This window comes from Dissoconium aciculare (genome assembly GCF_010015565.1).
Source record: "Dissoconium aciculare CBS 342.82 unplaced genomic scaffold K489scaffold_1, whole genome shotgun sequence".
In the NCBI taxonomy this organism is placed as follows: Eukaryota; Fungi; Ascomycota; class Dothideomycetes; order Mycosphaerellales; family Dissoconiaceae; genus Dissoconium; species Dissoconium aciculare.
Window position 1 is genome coordinate 2,921,538 of NW_022984951.1, and position 21,419 is coordinate 2,942,956.

Below are 21,419 nucleotides of genomic sequence, written 5' to 3' on the forward strand. Positions count from 1 at the left end.
TTCGCATGATTGATACTTTTTCGACCCATTCACTGGAATCGCATCAACCGATTACCTTGACAGATTTCACCGCCAATCGAATTCTCTCTTGCTACAATGGCCACCGACTTCGTGGCTGATCCGGTGATTGTCAGAAACAATACATTCCGTGACGTCGCTTGCTACGTCCACCACCTTTACGCCGAAGATAGTCTCAAGTGGGGATCAATATGGCCCTGGGAGTTTCCACAAAATGCCACCCAAGACGATGAAGAAAATTTCATCAGAGAATGGTTTAGCGAACGAGAAATACACCTTCATGGCGGTGCTGCACCCCCAGGCAATGGGTTTAGGTTCCTCAAACAGGCCTGGTACTCAGCAGCGCTTTACAATCTCAACGATCGTGTGCCCCTCACCGTTCAATGGTGGTTTGATACCAACCAAGAGCTGTGGCGAGATCCAAGCATGACCGAGCACTTCTTCAAGCCGGACGTCGAAGTTGCCACGTTCTTCTTGCAGCCTCAAGTAAGAATCTTTGGAACCAAGTTCTTGAAGGTGGTAGTCGGTGAGATCCAGAAACGACTCCTGACCACTCTGTCAGAGAAGCGAGACTCCCCTGTTCCATTCGCCGAGAAAGAGGCAGCTTCGGAATCACCAGTGACGCCACTACAAGCACAGTTTGATGCACCAGTCAAGTCTATCCATCAGAAACTTGTCGACCAAGCCGAAACGAAAGAGCTAGCTGAAGTCGAAGCTCGAAAACTTGAGCAGGAGCGGCTTGTTCCTCCTAAAGATTTGAGATTGACTACTGATGATCTGGCCGTTGTTGAGAAGTCAGTCTCTCCGAAGACAAAGTCCTATCCGAACCTTGGGCCAGGAAGTCTACCGCCAAAGCCACCTGCAACGACACCTACCAAGTCCACGATTCGCGAAGTGCCGCAGAGGGTGTCGACGATCGATGGGAGTGCACAAGCTTTTCAACCGATTCGCCGTGTGACCGGCTACGCGCCCAGAATACATCATTCTGGGCCATTTGAAGGCGCCGGTAATGGTTTCAACACCAACTGGAAGAGAACGGGTTTCAGTCGCCAGGACGGCCATGCTCGACGTAACACTTCATGGGCAGGTCCCCGCCAGGACTCCACAGGCTATCCTGCGAGCTTTGCCATCCAACCCTTAATGGATAGCACCACTTCTTGGGTGCCCGCTCAGTCGTTCAATCATCATCATCAGTTGCCGCAAAGGAATCCTGCCCAGCCAGAATGGGATTATAGCCACCAGAGTGAAGCAGCGACTCGAGAGTATCGGGGACAGACTCATGTAATGGACCCTGGAAGCTTCCAGCGGAACCTTAACAACCATTCCGCTTCGTCTGCCTCACGATCTCGATACGATGATGGCAATCGCTTTAGGAAGAGCTCAAATTATCCTCACTCAGACACAGCGTCGTGGTCAAATCATGAGAATTTTCGGCGTTCCTCGAATAATCCACCTCGTGGGCATGGTGGCTTCAAGGGTCGCACGCAACCAAGCCCCCATCATTTTGTAGACCACAAGCAGAATTACTCACACGATCAATACTCTGGCCACCAATTCCAGACTCCCGTCGAAGGCGCCAATCCATCGATCCGCCCCAAGCCCTGGGTGTCTCGCCATTTCAACGATGATTTAAGAAGTCAAGCCCCGCCGCCAACAGACCATCAGCAAACACTCATTAATCTCCTCAGTGTACACCCACCCGGTCTACATACACACGCAGCAAGCGTTATGCCGCCGCCACACAATCCATTCCATGACCAGACGAATCAACTGCAGCCTCCAAGAAATATGGTACACGGAAAGGGAGAGAAATATGTGCCTCATCACAAATTTGATTCTGCAAACAAGAACAAAGAGCCACCAAATGCATGTGGCTACTGGTGTTGCGCGATGGGTATCGATATCCGTTGCCAGACTGCTACGCAGCTTGTCGTGTATCACATACCTTCGTCACTTTCGGAGAGCACGTTGTATCACATGTTCCAGAAATTCGGCAGTGTATGCGACATCTATCGCACTGACCACATCACTTTTGTGAACTACGAGCGTAGGGAAAGCGCGCACTCGTGTCTCTCTAGGCAGAGGGAGTTGAAATCTTGGGGCATGAACATCGCGGTGGAATTATCAAGGATGCACTGGGATCTTAATTTCGTCATGAGCCCACAGGAGGCCAACAAGAAGATCCCCCAACCGTGCTATGGATCCTACGATCGACTGGCGGCATGGCTCGTCGAACACAAAGAACATCAAAAACTCATGTCGGATGAATTCCAATCGTGGTTGAAAGGCTCCCGATTTCACCCAGCACAAATTGTGGACGAGAATGCGCCACCAAAGAAGGCCAAGAAGATCCCGAACAAGAAGAAAACCGAACGCCACGAAGTGCTGACAGACACGAGTTCCGCTGCTCCATCATCCTCACCCGAAATGTCAAGGAAGCAGGATCCGGATCCTGAATCACGTGGTAAGCTGGGCAAGAAGAAGAATCAGCAGCAGCAGCAGCAACAGCAGCAGCGGCCGCCGCCGCCACGTGGCCGTGCCGAAAAGGCCGGCATTCACCAGAACAAGTCGTCGATGCAACAAGAACTTCCTTCGCCCGCCGCTTCCGAGCCTGCTCAGCAGGCTAAGGTACCGTCTCCTCCTATCGAGGCCGAAACCATTCCTGATCCAGTCGTGGTGGAAGACGCCAAGGAGACTGAATTGCCGCAAGCTCAACCCGCAGACAGGGTACATCTCGAGGATGCTGATCACGGATGCGTGATCGTCCCCTCCAAGGGCTCTGAACTGCCATCATCGAATGTCGCAAACGAACAGCATCCTGAATCTCTGGATATCGATGAGTCGATCAACATCAGCGAGCCAAATACTCCTGACGCTGCTCATCATGTCAATCTCACAGAGGCTGGAAAACTGCCGCCTCGTGTGTCGTCGACCGAAGCACAAGTCACACCTTCGCTGGAAGTGGTTTCAGATCCTGCAGACATTACAGCATCCAACCCTCCCGCTCTTTTGGAAGCAGAAACCGACCAGCAGGATGAGGAGAAGTCTGCCTCTGTTCCTAAGACTCCTCAACCCGAGCTTGACCAAGCTCCAGTAACGGTAAAATTGGAGAGCATTTCGCAAGCTGCAGGTCCCATGCAGGAAATCGCGCCAAGCTCGCCCCCTGTCGATCTCGACACTGATAATACTCTGGGCGACAAGAATACCCAATCTTCAATGGCAGTGAAGAAAGATGTAGCAGCGGAAGCATCGACTAGAGTGGTCAGCGGAAAGAAGCAAACCAAGCCAAAAGGTGCGCCTGTGACCGAATCTCTCAGTCAGTTCGGCCGAAAGAACGAGAAGAAGTCGAAACCATCGAAAGGCAAAGGCACACTGAAGGGCAAGCCGAAGATACTGGATGCGAAACCAGCCACTAGTCCTGAGCCGCAGGCGATGTTTACCAAAGATAAGAACATGAAGAGCATCGACGCCAACAGTTCCAAGGGTACCTCAATGTCGGGGGTCTCAATGGCGGAGGGCGGGCCAGTTCCAGAAACGGAGCGTGATACCAAGTCCCACAGGGCTGAGACTCAACACGATGATTCTGCTAAAAGCAGTGTGACTAAGAGTGCTGGTAGCTGGCTTCCAACTTTGTCTGGGCTTCTCGGAAAGTCGAAACCAGCCGCGAGGATCGCGCCAGCGAAGGTTGATGTGTCGGAGATTGTCAGTATGAACGACGACGAAGTCACGATTACAGCGAAGCAACCGGAGACAGGGGATACAAAACAAGCTTTAGAAACCGAATCGACTTCCGGCCAAATGCCCTCATCTCCAGCGGTCAGGATCATCGTCGAGGCGCACGTACCACCAGATCCTAGACTACCTGATGCGACCGAGGGGATCTGTTCGTCTGCACAGAGTGTGCCGGACATTGAAAAGCAAGCTACCAAGCCGCCTCATATCGAATCGACCGATGACGTTGCTGAAACGGACGATCTGCCTTCAGCTGAGGTGAAGACAATTGAGACAAAGACCATTGATATTTACCAAGGCCCAGCAACCTCAGATGCACGGGACTCAACCATGGAAATTCCTGCAGAGCAGATTGAAGTAAGCCACGGGCTTGAAGTGCCCAACTTGCGGCGAGATGCTGACGAGGTTACAGAATCCCAATAAGATTGAGATTGACCAAGCAGCCAAATCAACGCCTGCAATAGATACGGCCGAAGCACAGGCGACCAAGGCCAAGAAGAAAAAGAAGAAGACTAAAGCTAAGAAGAACAAGAACAAGTCATTGGTTCCACCGGAAGCGTTGATTGAATTCATCAGCGATCACCCAGCACCTCATCGTCAATCTGTGCCCATTGTTCAGGTTATGATGCCAGACGATCTCGAAGTTCAGAAGAGCGACGACACGGTGTCCGAAGGCTCCACGCAGACTCTGCCTGCTATACCCGTGACATCTGAACAGTCGACCGTGGCGAAGAAGATAGAGCAAGCTGTGAGGCATTCCAGTAGTCTCGTCGAAGCACCCCCGGCCCGTCGAAAACTAAAGCGGACCAGTCTGGCCAACACAAAAGAGGCACACTCGTCAGACAGCAAAGCCTTATCACTTCGCCAAACCCGAGCTGTGACCCCGGCCAGCGATGAAGATAGTGATGTGCGTTCGAAATCTAACGTCCTATTAATATTCACTCCTCCCAAACAATCCAAAAAGAAGAAAGAAGAAGATGATGCAAAGAAAACTCTAATCCCACAACTTTCATCTCCCGAGTCGAGCGCTGACCTTGTCACTTCAGACCGATTGAATGAGACCGATCAGAGGAACGCCTACAACCGGTGGGCACGCAAGGACCGCAATTCCATCATGAAAGGCTCTTCGACTAGACCTGCAACGGAAAGCTTATGGCCGACCTTTCTCGACGATGAACCAGACCTGAAGAAGCACTACACAGATGTCATACTTTCACAAATGGACGAGCTGACTTTGGAGCGATCGACAGAGAGTCAGGGGCGATTCGAGGAAGTGGTATCAGATGAGGAGGAAAGGGAGCCGTGCGATAGCGACGGCATGGCTACGGAATCAATAGCTGATTCGGTGATTGCATGTCAAGACGAGGCTCGAAGTCCGATGACTTCATCGATGCAGCAGAACTCCACGGCTGCGGAGAAGCCACATGAATGAGGCATCAGATTCGATCGTGTGGCCTTTGACCGTGTAATTAACATCAATTTATCCAGATCTTTTCCTTTCCCGCTTGTCATGATCACTCGTGAATCGGTGATGAAGCAGACACAGTCCTCAATTTCGTTTCCCCATTCCAAAACTTCTACCCGACACGAATGTCGCGAATTACATATCAAATCATTGAGACTATCCCTTCATTCAGTCGCCGTGAGGAAGACCCGGCATTTACCCGTAATCTACGGGACTTAGATCGACTTCGCCCTCGCCCTCCTCGTCTCATTGCCCTTTGCTGTCATCGCGACGACCTTCTCGACGGTTTCCGGCAGCGGCGGGGATGATTGATGGGCATTGGCGGTAGCAGCGTCCTTCTCGGCGCTGGAGCTTTCGCTCTGTTTGCTGCTGGCTACATCGTCTGCTACGGACTGGTACACACGCGCGATTGAGGTGAAGATCGCTTCGTCCTCGGCGAACCCGCCGTCGGAGTGGAATGTTGCGGCGATCTAGATGGGAGACGAGAAAACAGCATGTTAGCGGAGGTGACGGGAACTCCTCTCAATGACTTCTTTTCGAGAGGACAAGGCCTTTGTGGGAAAGTTGATCCTTAACATACCTCGTCCATCTCTGCTACCCACCGGTACGCCTTCGGCACCATACTCACCACGCCCTTGCGGCATCTCACTCCGATCGCAGGCGCCATCATTTCCAAGTGCTTGTGTAATTCGTCCAAGACGCCGAGATTCTGCGCAGTGGTGAAGGATTGCAGCGCGAGCGCTGTCATGCCCTTGGTCAGCGCGGCGAAGCACATTTTCAAACCGGTGGCCGTGCCGATCGTTGGACCAATGTGTTTGATGTTGAGGACTTCCGCGAGAGATGGTTCGGATGTACCTGGAGATGATGGATAGGGTAGTCGGTGAGGCCCGGATGTGGGAATGCTGGGTTTGTACCAGGTGCCTTCAGATGTAAGGTGGGGTGGTCCTCCGATGATGCCGCCGTCGATCGACAGGATTGCTGAAGTTGCATCGTTGAAGAGTGAGTGGATTCTGCGCGCCGAGTCGGGACTGATCGCATTGAGATCGAGGTAGTAGAGTGGATTGATGTCGTTTTTGTGTTGAAATGCGGCATGTTGCGATGCAGCGGCAATTCTTTGAGCGGTGGCGAGCGCATCTCGAGGCGGGACGATGGAGAGTACGATGTCAGCAGTATTGCAAAGGTCAAGGTCGTTGGAAATTGTTTCTATAGAGTTGTTCTGGGCTCGATCTTGGGTGGCTTGACTGTAGATGTTTGGATCAGGATGATTGCTTTGCGATTTCTCTTGCTCAGGACACCGTTTCACTCGCTGGACGAAGGAACTAACCTTCTATCCGCTACGTTTGTGATCACACGATAGTTGTTTGCCATGAGCAGTTTTGCGACTCCGAGGCCCATGTCACCAATTGATACGATTGCGATCGTCGGTCGTGCCATCTTGAAAGCGATGAGGCGTGAATCTGCTATTGGCCAAGGTCGAAGCTTAGGACGGATGGATTTTCTTCTATTACATAGAGTGAATAGTGTTTGGCATTGATCTGATTTTGAGGTCCGTGGCTTAGCTGATAATGGCTGCTGGCCGAAAGTTGTGCAGTGAGGCGAGCTTTAGCAAGCTTCAAGCTTGCTAAGTTTGACTATCAAGCCCGATCGCGAACTTGTTTCCTCTCGAGCGAAATGCTCACTTCAATGAATTAAGTCCAATGATCCTTCATCCACCATAGCAAACACCGCCTTGTAATCTGCGGATACGGTGTGGTCTGCAGCGAATTCAAGGCATCGCTATTCATAATCTGATTTTATTGACATTGGCGTCGAGAGCAGCAACACGAGTTTTCCAGCCGCCGACACCGATGATACCACCATCGGACGAAGCAGAATCCATCGACCACGTACGTATAGGTTCAATGCTCAGGTCAGACTCGTGTCCGGCATTCCACATTTCAAGCGCTGCCCATGCAATCATCAGCGCATTGTCCGTGCACAAAGCAATCGGCGGGCACAAAACTTCAACGTCTTGATGGCCACGCACGTCCAGTATTGAGCGCAGGATGTGACGCAGGTATCGGTTCGATGCGACACCGCCGGAAACGACCAACGATTTGACTCCATTGTTCTGATTCGAGGATAAATATAGAACAACTCGCGATGCTAGATGCTCAAAGGCGACGCGCTGCACTTCACGAGCCATTTCCTGCCTTTCCTCAAGGCTCACATCCACAGGATTACGAGGTAACTTGGTGCTGATGCCATCTGTAGTCGTCTCAAATTCCATGAAACGCTTGATGGTAGTCTCCAACCCTGCGAAAGTGTACAGCATTCGATTGGGACTTTTGTCACCACCGCCGCTCTCGGCGAGTGGGATTGGCATGGACCATTTCCATTGTGTTGGTCTGCGCGCGAGATCGTCCTGCCGTCGCCGGGGCGGGTCGTAATGATAGTCTGCCGATCCATTTGGGAAGGCGAAATCCTCCAATGCTTTTCCATATGGTGATTTGAAAAGCTCCGCTGGTAATATCCTGCGAGCAGCTTTGTCTAACAGGCTGCCGAGTGAAATATCGCCCGTCTCGGCCAGTGTCTTGTGCTCGATCAACGTCTGCGAATCGATCAACATGGTGTGGCCGCCACTCGCGAGCACACTAAGAAACGGGAACGTGGGAGTCAGAAATTCATCTTTACATCCGTTCTCGTTCATCGCCGATACTAATCTCGGCGTGAGCGCGTGTGCCTGCATATGGTGAACGCCGATGAAGGGAACATCCCAGGCCAAAGCGAGTCCCTTGGCAGTGTGTAGACCGACATGGAGATTACTACGCATTCCTGGGCCACGAGTGGCCGCTACAAGGTCGGGCTTGGGAGATGTTTTCAATGCCCTTGCGATTAAGGGGGCCAGGGTTGCGGCGTGTGATTGTAAGGCTGTGATGGGGTTGATGCCGCCGAATTCATCGTTGTTGGACGTAATCTTTTCGTGAAAATGAACCTTGAGACGCGCTGATTGTTCTGATGATGATGATGATGATGAGATTGGAAGTAGCTCCGCGATGGCCACTGAAGTGTCATCGCATGATGTCTCGATTGCTAAAGTGACGATGTCACGAATGGCCAAGCGATGAGAGGATAGCTTCAAAAAGCGCTTCGGACCTTGTTGCCGATGCCAAAGCGACGTCGCGCGCTTTATCATCAATGGCGGCATATAGAACAGACGGCAGTCACGTTGACCTTTCGATAATGTCTTCCGATCTACGCGTCCGTCGATGATGGACAATATAATAGTGTTCCGATGATATTTCTAGCGGATACATCTGAGACAAACCGTTGCGACAAATACTAGCGTATGCATCCCTTCTGCCATACGGATCCCGTGTGTTCCTCGAGCCTGACGACGAACTTCACGATCTGCATCCTAGATCCAACGGCTACCCGAGAACAACCTCCGACAAGGGTGTGGAAATCGTGGGTCGGATACATTCCAGGATTGGTACGGAAGTGGACGCATGCCGCTCCACCTCTCTCCTCGTATATTGATGTCCTAGACTCCCACACCCCCAAAGCGCGGGCGGGCTCGTCATCATTCTTCCGCCAGTGCAGCAGGTAAAGCTTCCCGATCCTGTGAATTATGACCTCACACCTTGCCAACCCAAATTCCGCTAAATCCAGCTCGTCGCGTCTACCGATCTCTATTCAACATTCAACAGACACACAGTCATGATTTCCTGGTGATCAGTAAATTAACGAGCAACCGGTGCCGTCTATCAAATCTACGTCTGGCGAGACGCGATTATACCATCCCCGATCGCAGCCGCGAGCTGGTGGTGACACTGTCCCCGCCATGGCTGATATCGACAAGACCACCGACGGTCCCACGGTAATCGAACAAAGCGCCTACGACTATACCAAATTACCAGACTGGGACAACGATTTCGTTGACGAAGATGACTTTTTGGCTTTTGCATCGGCGCTCGCCGCGCCCGAGCAGTTCACATCACCATCCGAAGAGGACTTGCTAAGTCCTTCGAAGCAACAAAACGCCGAGTTCATCACCGCACTCAACGACTGGCGACCAGTACGGCAGCGACGTATACGCAAAGCTGGAGAGTTAAAACGGCGGACAAAGAAGAAGAGTGGTGCGCGGAGAGGTGTGGATGAGACGCGAGAAGGTTGGACTTATTCAGTCTTCAAATACCCGCTGCTCTTCTTGGTTCTTGGCTGGATTGTCCTTCTCGGGATATGCTACATCCTGACGCGGTTCTACATCTATCTCTACGAGTCGCTCGTAACATGGCGTGGTCGGAGACATGCCTTGCGGAAGACCCTACGAGCGCAAGTCAACTATGAAGATTGGGTCAAGGCTGCTCAAAATTTGGACAGTCACCTAGGCAATGACAAATGGAAGGCGGACGATGAGGGCTCATACTACGACTGGAAGATGCTCAGGCGTATCCTTCGGGATATCCGTCGCCTACGTAAGGCTGCAGAAGAGGAGGAGAAGCAAGGGGACAAACCTGGTCCTCGGGCTATCGATGAGCTGCGGGCTACGCTCGAGGTCTGCATCAAGACCAATTTTGCTGGGATCGAGAATCCTCGTTTATACTCGGAAACATACTATGGCACGAAGAATCTGCTACAGACTTACACCGATGAGATTGCCGATGCGGTCAAATTCGTCTTTGCAAGTGAGCAGCTGACTGCTGCCGACAAGAGGACTCTCGCCAAACACATGTCTGCAAACTTCGGACGGACCGCTTTGTGTCTCAGTGGTGGTGCTACTTTTGCGTATTATCATTTTGGAATCGCAAAGGGCTTGCTAGACGCGGATCTACTCCCGACCATTATCACTGGCACATCTGGTGGTGCGCTCGTCGCTGGTTTGGTCGCTACGAGAACGAACGATGAGTTGAAGCAATTACTTGTGCCTGCTCTGGCATCGAGGATTACTGCATGTGAAGACGGCATTTCCATCTGGTTGAAACGATATTGGCGCACCGGCGCTCGATTCGATGCAGTATCCTGGGCGAAGAAATGCGCTTGGTTTTGTCATGGAAGTCTGACATTTGCCGAAGCCTACGAGCGGACAGGTCGTATCCTTAACGTCTCATGTGTGCCGTCAGATCCTCACTCTCCAACAATTCTTGCAAATTATTTGACTGCTCCCGACTGCGTGGTCTGGTCGGCGGTGCTTGCTTCCGCGGCTGTACCGGGCATCCTTAACCCTGTTGTGCTGATGCGCAAGAATCGTGACGGAAAACTCGAGCCATACAGCTTTGGTCACAAATGGAAGGACGGCTCTCTGAGGACGGATATTCCGCTGAAAAGCTTGAATCTGCACTTCAACGTCAACTTCAGCATCGTATCACAGGTCAACCCTCACGTCTCTTTATGGTTCTTTTCGTCGAGAGGCACAGTTGGCCGTCCCGTGACGCATCGTCGCGGACGTGGATGGCGAGGAGGCTTCTTAGGATCTGCTATCGAACAGTTCATCAAACTCGATCTGAACAAATGGCTGAAGGTAGCTCGACACCTTGAACTTCTGCCACGACCTCTTGGTCAAGATTGGAGTCAAGTCTTCCTGCAACGTTTCTCTGGAACTATCACTATCTGGCCCAAAACCCGCACGATGGACTTCTATTACATTCTCTCCGACCCTACCATGACCCGTCTCGCTGCAATGATCCGCAGCGGCCAACTCGCCGCCTGGCCAAAGTTGAAGTTCCTCAGCAACCGACTCGTGATAGAGAAAGTTATCGCCGAGGCCCGCGCTGCCACGCGGCCACCGGACCAACCTGTCCTGCCCACACCCGGACCCCGGCCAGAGCTACGTAGCATGTTCAGCGAAGAAGATCTTCAATCCCTTCTTCGCAAGGCCCGTAACAACAATGGTCTGGTCGAAGTCCCCGCCAGTATGCTTTCTCCTGCCCCTCAAGAGAAATCCCAACACTCCTACTTTCCGGCTCCGGACAACGACAGCCGCGACAGCTTCTCTCCGCCACAACCGCAATCCCGCAACGAGTCCCCCTCCATCTCTCAACGCGTCTCTGGATGGTGGGGTTCTTTGCAGCCCAACCCATCTCCATCGTCATTGGCTTCACGACGTATGAGTACCGACACCGTCGTCGGCGCATCGACACAAAACAATAAAGAGAATCTCTCACCCTATTCCATGCACTCTCCTCCAACCCTGCATCATCATCGTAGTAGCGGTAGTCGACTGGAGGAAATGGCTCGCCAAAGCCGTGTGTTCTTCGATGACTACGATGAGTCTGAAGCTGAAGCTCCCTCCGATGCTGGCGAGAGGACGGACGAGACAGATTACGAATCGGAATTTGAGGAAAAGGCGGAAGAGTCGGCGATTATTCTCGACGATGAGGATGAGAAGCGGACGCTGATGTGAATTTTTTAGTTTTGATTTTCGACGAGACGAATTTGGATTTCACGCTTAGAGCTGTGCTCGGAGATGGACAATAACACTTTGGCATCCATCACTTCTAGTTTGGCAGACTGACCAAAAAGCTCTTCGTTTTGTTGTTTTTGGGCGTACACACAATAGATATACCACCATTTGGAACAGAAAGGGAAAGGAAAATCGAATTGTTAATCACAACTGATTGCTTTCGGAGCGCATTCATAGATTCACCATTGCCGTCACCGTCACCTTGATTTTGCCAATAGAAGAAGCGGTCCTTGTTTCTTATTGAATTACCACCGCCTCAAATATTAATAGATTATTAAATATTAGAGATAATCGATGTCTTTCGCTATCAATCACTTCTTAGGCAAAAAATAGTGGAGCCATGCTACCTGCCACTCGACAACCACAATGGGTATCTTTCCCAAAACAGGCGTTCTATGGTTCCGATCCACGTCAACAGTCGTCCTGCTTCTACCACTTCAATGAACATCTCATCACCACAGTCATCATAACTTCCCTACATCGTATTTTCCTCGTACCAGCAAAACAACACGATAGAACCAATTGTCGCACAGCATGCCCGCAATAGGAGGACAGTCTGTCACTCACCTCATCCCTGTCGAATACCTACCTAGGAGGCATCCAGAACCACATCAAGAGGTGACTGTGAAGCCAACACAATGCCTGAACCGTGCGCCGAACGCCTCGCTCCACGGCACGTAATTCTAGAACAACGCCCAGCCCGTCTCCTTCATCAAGAACGCCATGTCTCGTGCCCGGGACTGCCCTGCCGGAATATTATTGTCCTACGCCTCTTTAGAATGGTATCGTCAGCGCGTATCCACTCTTCTCACTCGGCCGCTTCGGCAACGCTAGAAAATCGTGGTTGTGGCTGCCATGCGTCACTTCCACGACTGCGCTTACGAGGGGATACGATGGTGTGTCACGGCGCGGTTGGACCACGGGAATTCACTTTTCGGCTGATAGACCCATCTCAACATCCTGGCATCGCAGCGGTGTCTTCAAGATGTCTTTCCTAGTTCCAGACCTGTACAATTCAGTCATCATCCTTCTAGAAATTCCGAAATCCTCTCATCCATCCAATCCGCGTCCGCTGGATCGACGCCAGCTCCCGCCATATGCCCCCAAACAGACGAAATAGGCCGATAGACGCCGTGTCGCAGATATTCAACTTCAGTCTTCCCATCTTCCGCCGAAAAGTACTGGTCCGTCTCACAAGGCATGACCAGAACCCTCGCCGTAATTCCCGCCAGCGCTTGCTTGTAATCTACCCCTCCCGCAACAATGCCCACATCTCCCGCCTGCCACATCCGCGCCATGGTGAGGAGATCCTCCGGATCCCAATCTTCATAGCTCGACGTGCCGATCGGAGGGTTCATCCACTCGTGTACGCTTTGCGCACCGGATTTCCTCCAGAGCTCCTGTCGGAACCATTCGGCGCTCGGCACCCATGCCGCGTAGACTCGGCCGAACGCTCGTAGCCCTTCGGTGGGCTTCACGCCGTTCTGCTTGTACCGGCCCTGATCGTAGTCACGACTGGCGAGCAGTGCGGCTGTCGGACCCTCTAAAAAGGCATAGTTCAATCCGGAGGTTTTGGCACTCCCGCAGATGACCACTGCCGTTTTTACGAAGGGGTTCGAGCCCGAGCCATGCATGACCGCCCAGTGATACGCTTGTTGGCCACCCATAGAGAAGCCTATCACGGCCTCGAGACCCCGAACACCGAGGTGTTGTGTGAGAAGGGCATACTGCGAATTGATACAATCCTGTAAATTTGGCCAAATTTAGCACGATTCCACACTCGCGAGGCACCGAACCATGATCCAGGCGAAATAGGATCATTCGTATTGGAACGACTCACCTCGTAGCGCAGTGAGTAATCTGACGGGAAATTGATGTCATTCGAGGGACTGGAGCTCTCTCCATTGCCGAGCATAGCAACCACAATCACATGGTAGTCTTTCAAGGCGCCGGAGGTGAAATTGCGCGTCTTGTCAATCCGACCTGAGAAACATGTCGGTATGAGGACTGTTCCTTTCGAGGCGCCGCGATTGAACGATCGGTAGGCAATTTGACATCCCGGACGGCTCCTCCGACGAATTTGAAGTCGAGGATCGTATAGAGTTCGAAAGGTTCTGTCGTGGGAGATGTCATGGCGGAGAATAAAATGGTAGAGTCGGGTGAGAAGCTTGTAGCTGTTGTATTGTATACTCTAAGCTGAGGCCCCAGCCGAAATTATTATTATTTGTTACTGTTGTATGCCTTGTCTACGTCCCCGGGTCGGTCCACAGTTGATACTTATCTAGGTATATACAATGTAACGATAATGATTCTCAGGCAATGGCGGGGAATGCGAGCTTCAATCGCAGCAGCAGCGACTTCAGCTCATCTGTCGCCATTTGGCATGATCCCTGTGCCTGATCCTGTTGTCTAAAGATTTTTCCCTCGCGGCTGCACTGCACGCAATTACGTGAAAATGACCGCGGAACCTGGAGATCACGATATATGTATGCCCGCACTACCTTGAATTTACGACCAGCTGTGGCAGACGTCGACGGTGGTGGTCAGATTTCTGACAGCGGCGCTTTTTTTACGGCGGTATTACGTTCCGTTATTTTGGATGATGACGGCAGTGGAAATGATGCAACTTGTCGCTGCACCTAATCCTTCTCGATGGGGAAAGTGCTGTGGGTAGGAACCCAATTCGAGTGGCGTGATGTGGAGGGTGTTTCATTCATCATTCGTGGTGTTTTCAAGGCTTTCCTATGCAGGAAAGTTCAGGTACGGATGATGGTGCATGGTGACGGTCGGGAGACAACAGGTGAGGCGTAGGGCTGGATGGCGGGAGACAGTTGTGGCGTGAAAATGAATGGATCAAGTTTGTTTGAGGCTTGAGAAGCTCGGTCAAAAGAGGGAAATGGTGGGTGGTGGTTTTGTGAAGGGACGAAAGCGGTACTGATGATGAGAACGATGTTTGAATTGATCTGTCAAGGGTGACGACGGTCTCTGAGGCGCTGGAGGCACTGTTGAATTGAAGCCTAGAGGTACCGATTCTTGCAGTGGTTGAGATGGAAGCCTATGAATATGGGTATACGGTCGAGTGTGGTTCACTTCAGTCAAACAAATGTGTGGCGACGGAGGGAAGGGAGAGTGAGAGGTATGAAAATCGGTCGTGCATGACCCATAGCACCGATGTCGTCTCTTGTTGCGGTATCGTAGACTCCAAGATCAACTTTGCATCACCCAGGCCTGTCCGATGTCATCACCACGCGATGTCTGTGATCCTTTACCCCAGCTGTATGCAAGATGATTGGCCTCTTCAACTGCAGATCCTCAAGATCTTATCACAAAGTTCGGAGCTGTCTATGTACATGCAGAACAGCTGACCTATTGTCAGCGAATCAGGCTGCCAAAGCACAGTCACGTACCCAATGGACACCAGATAAGTCGACGACTCCAAAAAGAACGAATGCGGAGAAGATATCCCGATCTTGCATGCAAGATTGACGATCGCGGAGCGTTGACCGCAAAGAGAAACCCTTGCGTCTGCCTGCCTATCGAACCAAATCTTCTCCGACGAAGCATGCTTGTTTTGCCCAATCACTAACGGAAGAGCAAGCATTTCATTCACCTCGTGGCCAGAAGCTTAGCCATCAACGGTCGAGCGTATGAGTCATCCGTTGGTCCTGCGAGATGGTCCGACCGGATACGCCGTGTCTTGATTAGTGCGACCAATGTTCAGCGCATCGTCATTTTCGTAGGGTGGCATGAGGGAGAGAAAAGTAACATTAGACGGAGGAGATTATTTGCTAGGATCTGCTTCTCTGGCGGGAGTTCCGGGACTAATGATTAGTTGTCTCGGTTGCATTTGATTGTTTAATTGGAGCTCGGGAGCGTGGGACAGAGATCTGCGCCAAATGCATAGAATGGCAAGCGGTCCTTGATCGACCGACGGCGAATCACACTATATCATCGAGGGAATGCTGCGAATGCGGATGTTCCCTTGACCTTGATGGACGCATACACCACCAGCAGCGGTAGCGGAAACAAGCAGCGTTCGGGTAGGAAGTTAGAAAACGGACACAAATCCGAAGAAACGACAGGCGCACGGCACAGGGAAGAGGTCCACCTGCAGCACAATTAGAACGCACAGCGCGCTCTGACAGCGACACGCTGCGGTGGGCCTGAAGAATGCGCCGAAGTGCACGTGCGTGGTAGTGAGGAGGAGGTTCCTAAGACAGGACAGTAACAAGGCCTCTTTGCTTTGACTCCAGCTCTTTGGCCATGGAACCTACGCCGCAGGTTACAGCAGCTGGAAAATACGTTTGATCACTCGATCTCGGGGCCCTGCTCAATGCTCACTTTTACGGACAGGCTGACATTTGGAAGGACATGGGCTGTGTTTTGAGGCTGTTGTTGTTGTTGGACTGACGGTGGTTCGACGCGCGACGGGGAGGATCGATATCGACGACGCAATTGGGTACTCTCTGACGACAGCTAGAGTTCTAAGCTCCAGTAAAATCAACCCTTCAGCAAGGTGCGGTGTGCATGAATAGTCAGTCAATTGCTGTGATCCTGCCTGTCCTGTCTCTCACTGTGACCGCTCGAAGAGGACTTTGGCCGAGGAACGCCGCGATACCAATCGTCGCCGGCCCATGACACGGACCCTTTGTGCCGAGCGTGGGCGGCCTGGCCGTCCGGCTGGCTGGCTGGCGACAGAACGGCAGAAGGACAGGTTTGCATACAACTACCTACCGTCGCACAGGATTGCCCACTTGAAGAGAGGATGTCCTACGACCTAGACGGGAGTGACGTCCGGCTTACGATATCCTCACTTGCATTCCAAGGTTATGTAGATGTTGATTTATTTTTGACGATGCCAATGTTTAGTGCCAAGAGGAGGAACAGCAGGACTACACGTCTACTATTATTACTCTGTTGTTGTTGCTGCTGACTTCTGCTCGGCTAATCTGATGCCGCACATGTGCTTGCAATTATACTTTCTACTGTGCCTCGGAGGAGAATATTCTCAAACATACCCGAGACTCTTGAGGCTGTGTGTGTTTGTCGCAGGAAGGATGGGGAGGGGGCGCGGGGGGAAGCAAATGACACGAGCCACTCACCACGGTAGAAGCATGGGTGCAGGCTTCGGAAGAGCTTCTAGAAGGAAGGACGAACAACCTTGGGAACGGCCGTATCCATCTAGTCCTCTTCGCTGCGAGGCTGCAACATTCCTTCCCGCGCACACTTGCATGCATGCATTGTGCTAGACCTACCGCTTCCTCGTTCTTGTCATCGTTCACAGTCCGCCATCGGCTGATGTTGGCAGCAGGTCATCGCATACTTGCCCGTATGTTGCTCCCTTGATGTAAAGATTATGATTCACGTGATGACCTTAAAAATATTTTGCTCGGCTATGACAGTCACGATCTGCGATCGATATCGTCTTCTTGTCCGTCACAGGCATGTTGGAAAACATCGCGTCGACAGAGAGTTTTGCGCCCGGCCGGCCCCCGAATCGGATGTGCATCCCCAAACCGGAGGACTTAGCGTGCCCGCATTCTCCCCATCAGCGGTCCGACAGCCGTGCCGTACGCCACTGCCGTCTCGTGACCGACAGAGAAAAAGACGACGATCCCTGCGCGCGAATTTCCTACCAGGTGCCAGTCTGGAATCAGTACAGACACTACCTAGGTACCGAGTCATGCTAGGAAGTCCTGTAGATCTGCGGAACAAAGTCCCAAAAAGCGGTAGCCAGAGTACCTAGGTATAAATGTAACAAGGTCTATCTGCGCTGCGACAACCTTGCAGGGAGTGGTGGTGTTGCTTATCATCACACGGCAGCAACATCAGTACTGTAGTATGTCGTGAAAGGAAAGGGAAAGTATTCCCACTCCGATATCTCATGTGAGCAGCCTGCCCAGGTTCGCATCGCGCGACAACATCACTAGCAGGGGACGATCAAGCCAGTTTTATTGAACGATTACCTTGGAATGGTGGTATCCTGCACATGCACCACCAACACTCTAGCGACCGAGATCGAGGAAATATACATAGCAGTACCTATTCCCTTGCGCAATTCCTCCCGCTGCGATCGTTTCCGCGCCGCCAGCAAAGCCTCATCTGTCTGACACACGCACACGCACACGCACCTTTCCCTCTCTTCTCTTTCTGCTCCGCCCGTCTCTCACCAGCCCTGTTTCATCTCACAGTCTGCCCTACAAGCAAGACGTTGCAAATCTCGGGCTATAGAATCAAACCTTCCGTCATCTGCTGCACACCTGTCTGCTGTCTGTCCCTGCCCTACAACTGCAACTGCCTTCCCTGCTGCCACCTTCCTCCGATGGTGCACACCCAGCTACAGCTTCTACTGCTACTGCTGCTGCCCGCTTTCCCGCCGCCGCCGCCGGTCGCTGCTGCTGCATTGACCAAATAGACACCACATCCACAGTTGAGCCCGTTGTTCTTGCTTCCAAGGTTCCTTCCATTGCATACCTCCTCTCACCACTCACCACTCACCACTCACCACTCACCACTCACCACCACCCCAAAACCAATTCGAGGACTGTCAAGACTCCCACCAGCCTCATCATCAAACCTACCTCATTCACCCAACTGCTCTGCGCACGCGCACGCGACACACGGAAGCATACACGATCGCAGAATCGCTCGAGACATCGCAAATCACACGCCATTTGTTCTTTGCGCAGCATCACAACATCTGACTTCCACATGCTGTCGCATCAACTACGACTGTCCGTAATGTGATGCTCGCTTTACATCTGCGCCCCATCTTTGTTGCTGCTGTTGCGTCATTTGGGTAGAAAACGACCTGGAATCAGGATAGCTGTCGGGACCGCAACCGCTCACACGACATCCGGGACTGTTCCTTCTTCGCGAATTTCCGCAGGACCCATTCTGCGCAACAACGACCATCCTTCCACCCGCTTTGCAGCGCGACGATCTTCACGGCGGACGTCGAACTTTTGCTTCACAAATGGAAGAGTTCGCAGATGAACGGTGTAGCGTCATTTACGTGCGTTCAGACTTGGAAGCGCAGTCGTCAAAATTATACACACCCTCTACTATACCCAGTGCGGTGTCGCACACACCAGTGGTCACCTCATCACACAATCTCATACAACAGAATGTGCGCATTCTGTTAGACGAGCATGTCGGGGATTTTCCTGAAGGTGAGCGATCCGCTTGCGACTTTCTGCGCACATGTCTCTCGCATGAACTAAACTGTCCTAGTGTTTGTCAGCTCACAATTCGATCACTGCCGGGATCACATCAATAGTCTGGCACCAGGAAGACATGTCGTAGTCATTCTAGATCCCGCCTGTGGTCTACTTAACCAGGATTCAATAGACGGATCATTACTATCACTTCGCCAGCTCATCGACCATTGCTCGTCTGCGAATCATACGCGAAAAGTCCTACCGTTTCTCCTGGCCATGCATGGCACTCAGTCTGATTATGAGATACCCTCAGAGACCACACCGAAAATCACAGACGCGGGTGTCTTGGGAGTTGCTGGGAATCCCCTGTCATGCTCTGTTTTGACTCGTGTAGTGAGTCGCATCGCAGAAATCAGGAAACCCACTGGACAGCAACTTGGTCGCGGAATGGCGCGAAGACTGGTGCGAGGGATAGAAGACCGATCCGATGTACGCATTGCTACTCACAGGCCGGACGAGGTTCTCACATCGGAGAGGCGGACATTCGTCGAAAAATCCATCACTACCTGGAGATTCCCTGCGCATGACCTGGATATGGACGAATTGACGTATGCCGCGGTGCTCATGTTGGAGCATGTACTGAAAAATCCCGAGCTGGAACCGTTCCGTCTTTCCCGACCTCAACTCATGACATTCATGCTTGCCACTCGGCGGCAGTATGGTCATGAAAAAAACGTCTTCTATCACAATTGGCGTCATGCCGTGGACGTTACGCAGTCATTATATTGCTTCTTGTGCGATGTTCATTTGTGTCCGCCACTGGGCGGTCGACCTATTTCCAAGAAGGAAATGAACGCACTAGAACGTCTTTTCACCCCACTAGACGCTTTGATCCTACTCGTCTCGGCTATCGGCCACGATGTCGGACATCCAGGCGTCAACAACGCATTCCTCGTCGCTTCCAACCACCACCTTGCTCAAATGTACAATGATCGATCTGTTCTCGAAAATTACCACGGTGCCGCTTACTCTCAGCTCCTGCGACGACACTGGTCATCGCTATCACAGGTCCCACATTTCCGCACGACGATGATTTCGACTATCCTTGCCACCGACATGCAGAGACATTTCGAATACATGGGTCAGCTTAGCGATCTCAAGCGCAAGGTCTCCGAGGCCGACGAGGAGCTATCCAACTGGAACGACAAGGACAAAGATCACGCCAAAGAGGTCGCTATGGCGCTGCTTATCAAAGCTGCCGATATTTCAAACGTCGCACGTCCCTTTGACATTTCTGCTCACTGGGCTTTGGTATTAATGAATGAGTTCGCCAACCAGGGTCAGCTGGAGAGCGAGTTACAAATACCTACCTGCCTTTTCGGTGGTCCACCAAACACAGAAGATCGGGTGGCTGCCGCACAAAGTCAGAAAGGATTTATGGATGTATTTGGATTCCCACTCTTCCGCGGTCTTTGTGATGTCATGCCAAATGTGTCATGTACATTGCCAGAATTGGAGAAGAATAGAGCAATCTGGGAACAAAGGATATCTGAGGAGACTGCACTGCGTGATGCTGCTCGTTCCGACGCTCATTCACCACAGAGTGCTTCAGTGGAGGTGGACAATGCAGCAGCAAGGACACGAACTCGAGCTTCGGAACCCAGCGTCACTCCACTAGATTCATCACGATCGTCGACACCAGTCATTGTAGCTCCGTCTGAACTCGGTGGCGCAGGATCGCCTACCCGGATCACAGCCAATCCACAACGCTTGCAGTTGTCAACAGGGGGCGTCGCGAATGAACCAAAACGACCCGCGGCGGCGTTCTTATCGGCAGCTAACGACGTGCCGACTTCCCCAATCGAATCCTCGCGTAGATCGAGCAAAGACGTGGCCCTCACACAATTGCACGATTACAGTGTCTTTGCGCAGCTTAACATGCGGCAAAATTTTCAGTCTGGTGATCGAAGAGGTTCAGCCGATGCGAGTTGGTCTATCCACCAGAGCTATCCACCTTCAAGAAGGGGCAGCAAAGACGAGAGCCTGACGACTATTCTTGTCACCAGCCAGCCTAATCCAATCTCCCGCAGCGTACCTGGTTCACCTGTCAAGACAAGCAAACCTAGTTCCTCAAGTAAAGTCGGAGGCGTTGGTCTGAGGTCTGCACAAGTCAAACAATCCTCTAGCACACACCGCTCATCCGTTCCCTCTATTCGTTCTCAGGTCGTCAGCTCGGTAGCGACACCCACAGACCAGCCCTCCCCATTAACAATTCCTTCCTCGATCGGAGGAGGCACCAAGGACGAGAGTGTTCCGCCACACGTCGTCCTCAGCTCATCAAATGACCCTGTTGAAGGAATGCCGTCCGCCATTCCTGGAACCTGGCCTCTCAGTCTCGACGGCACCCATCAAAGATCTTCCTCTTCTCCAACAATTTCCTCCAGCATTCCATCCACGCCTCTCGTCTCTGGATCTACCAATCAGCCTACTTCCCCTACATCCCGACCAGCCAGTGGCGACTTGCCCGATGAGTCTCCTGATCCCACCACTAGCCCCAAATCCGACAGCAGCACCATCCTCCGCGAATCACGCAGTCGAAGTC

At 52.0% G+C, this 21,419-nt stretch overlaps 6 protein-coding genes across 6 annotated transcripts; 3 read left to right on the forward strand and 3 right to left on the reverse strand.

The window, feature by feature from the left end:
- Positions 1 to 96: 96 nt before the first annotated feature.
- Positions 97 to 5,255, forward strand: K489DRAFT_428222 (uncharacterized protein; the record flags this gene model as incomplete). Its single annotated transcript, XM_033608325.1, has 2 exons — positions 97 to 4,107; positions 4,163 to 5,255. 2 exons carry the CDS (start codon positions 97 to 99, stop codon positions 5,180 to 5,182), a joined length of 5,031 nt encoding a protein of 1,676 aa, XP_033464992.1. The 3' UTR covers positions 5,183 to 5,255.
- A 175-nt stretch (positions 5,256 to 5,430) lies between these two features.
- On the reverse strand, positions 5,431 to 6,649 carry K489DRAFT_309876 (6-phosphogluconate dehydrogenase C-terminal domain-like protein; the record flags this gene model as incomplete). The annotated part of the gene is made up of 3 exons (XM_033600664.1): positions 5,431 to 5,685; positions 5,796 to 6,494; positions 6,536 to 6,649. 3 exons carry the CDS (start codon positions 6,647 to 6,649, stop codon positions 5,431 to 5,433), a joined length of 1,068 nt encoding a protein of 355 aa, XP_033464993.1.
- Positions 6,650 to 6,995: 346 nt separating this feature from the next.
- K489DRAFT_309552 (peptidase M22, glycoprotease) lies at positions 6,996 to 8,390 on the reverse strand (the record flags this gene model as incomplete). Its single annotated transcript, XM_033600642.1, has 1 exon — positions 6,996 to 8,390. The coding sequence occupies one exon, from the start codon at positions 8,388 to 8,390 to the stop codon at positions 6,996 to 6,998; it is 1,395 nt and encodes a 464-aa protein (XP_033464994.1).
- Positions 8,391 to 8,766: 376 nt separating this feature from the next.
- K489DRAFT_376117 (patatin-domain-containing protein) lies at positions 8,767 to 11,856 on the forward strand. The gene has a single exon (XM_033603841.1). The coding sequence runs from the start codon at positions 9,039 to 9,041 to the stop codon at positions 11,595 to 11,597; it is 2,559 nt and encodes an 852-aa protein (XP_033464995.1). The 5' UTR covers positions 8,767 to 9,038; the 3' UTR covers positions 11,598 to 11,856.
- A 714-nt stretch (positions 11,857 to 12,570) lies between these two features.
- Positions 12,571 to 14,035, reverse strand: K489DRAFT_392247 (alpha/beta-hydrolase; the record flags this gene model as incomplete). The annotated part of the gene is made up of 3 exons (XM_033606726.1): positions 12,571 to 13,402; positions 13,498 to 13,726; positions 14,016 to 14,035. 3 exons carry the CDS (start codon positions 14,033 to 14,035, stop codon positions 12,680 to 12,682), a joined length of 972 nt encoding a protein of 323 aa, XP_033464996.1. The 3' UTR covers positions 12,571 to 12,679.
- Positions 14,036 to 19,504: 5,469 nt separating this feature from the next.
- K489DRAFT_297582 (HD-domain/PDEase-like protein) lies at positions 19,505 to 20,374 on the forward strand (the record flags this gene model as incomplete). Its single annotated transcript, XM_033600334.1, has 1 exon — positions 19,505 to 20,374. A coding segment is annotated over one exon (870 nt), but the record flags the coding sequence as incomplete, so codon positions are not given.
- Between the last annotated feature and the right edge of the window lie 1,045 nt (positions 20,375 to 21,419).

Coding starts and splice junctions, on each gene's coding strand:
- K489DRAFT_376117 (XM_033603841.1), top strand. CDS start 9,039: ATGGCTGATATCGACAAGACCACCGACGGTCCCACGGTAATCGAACAA.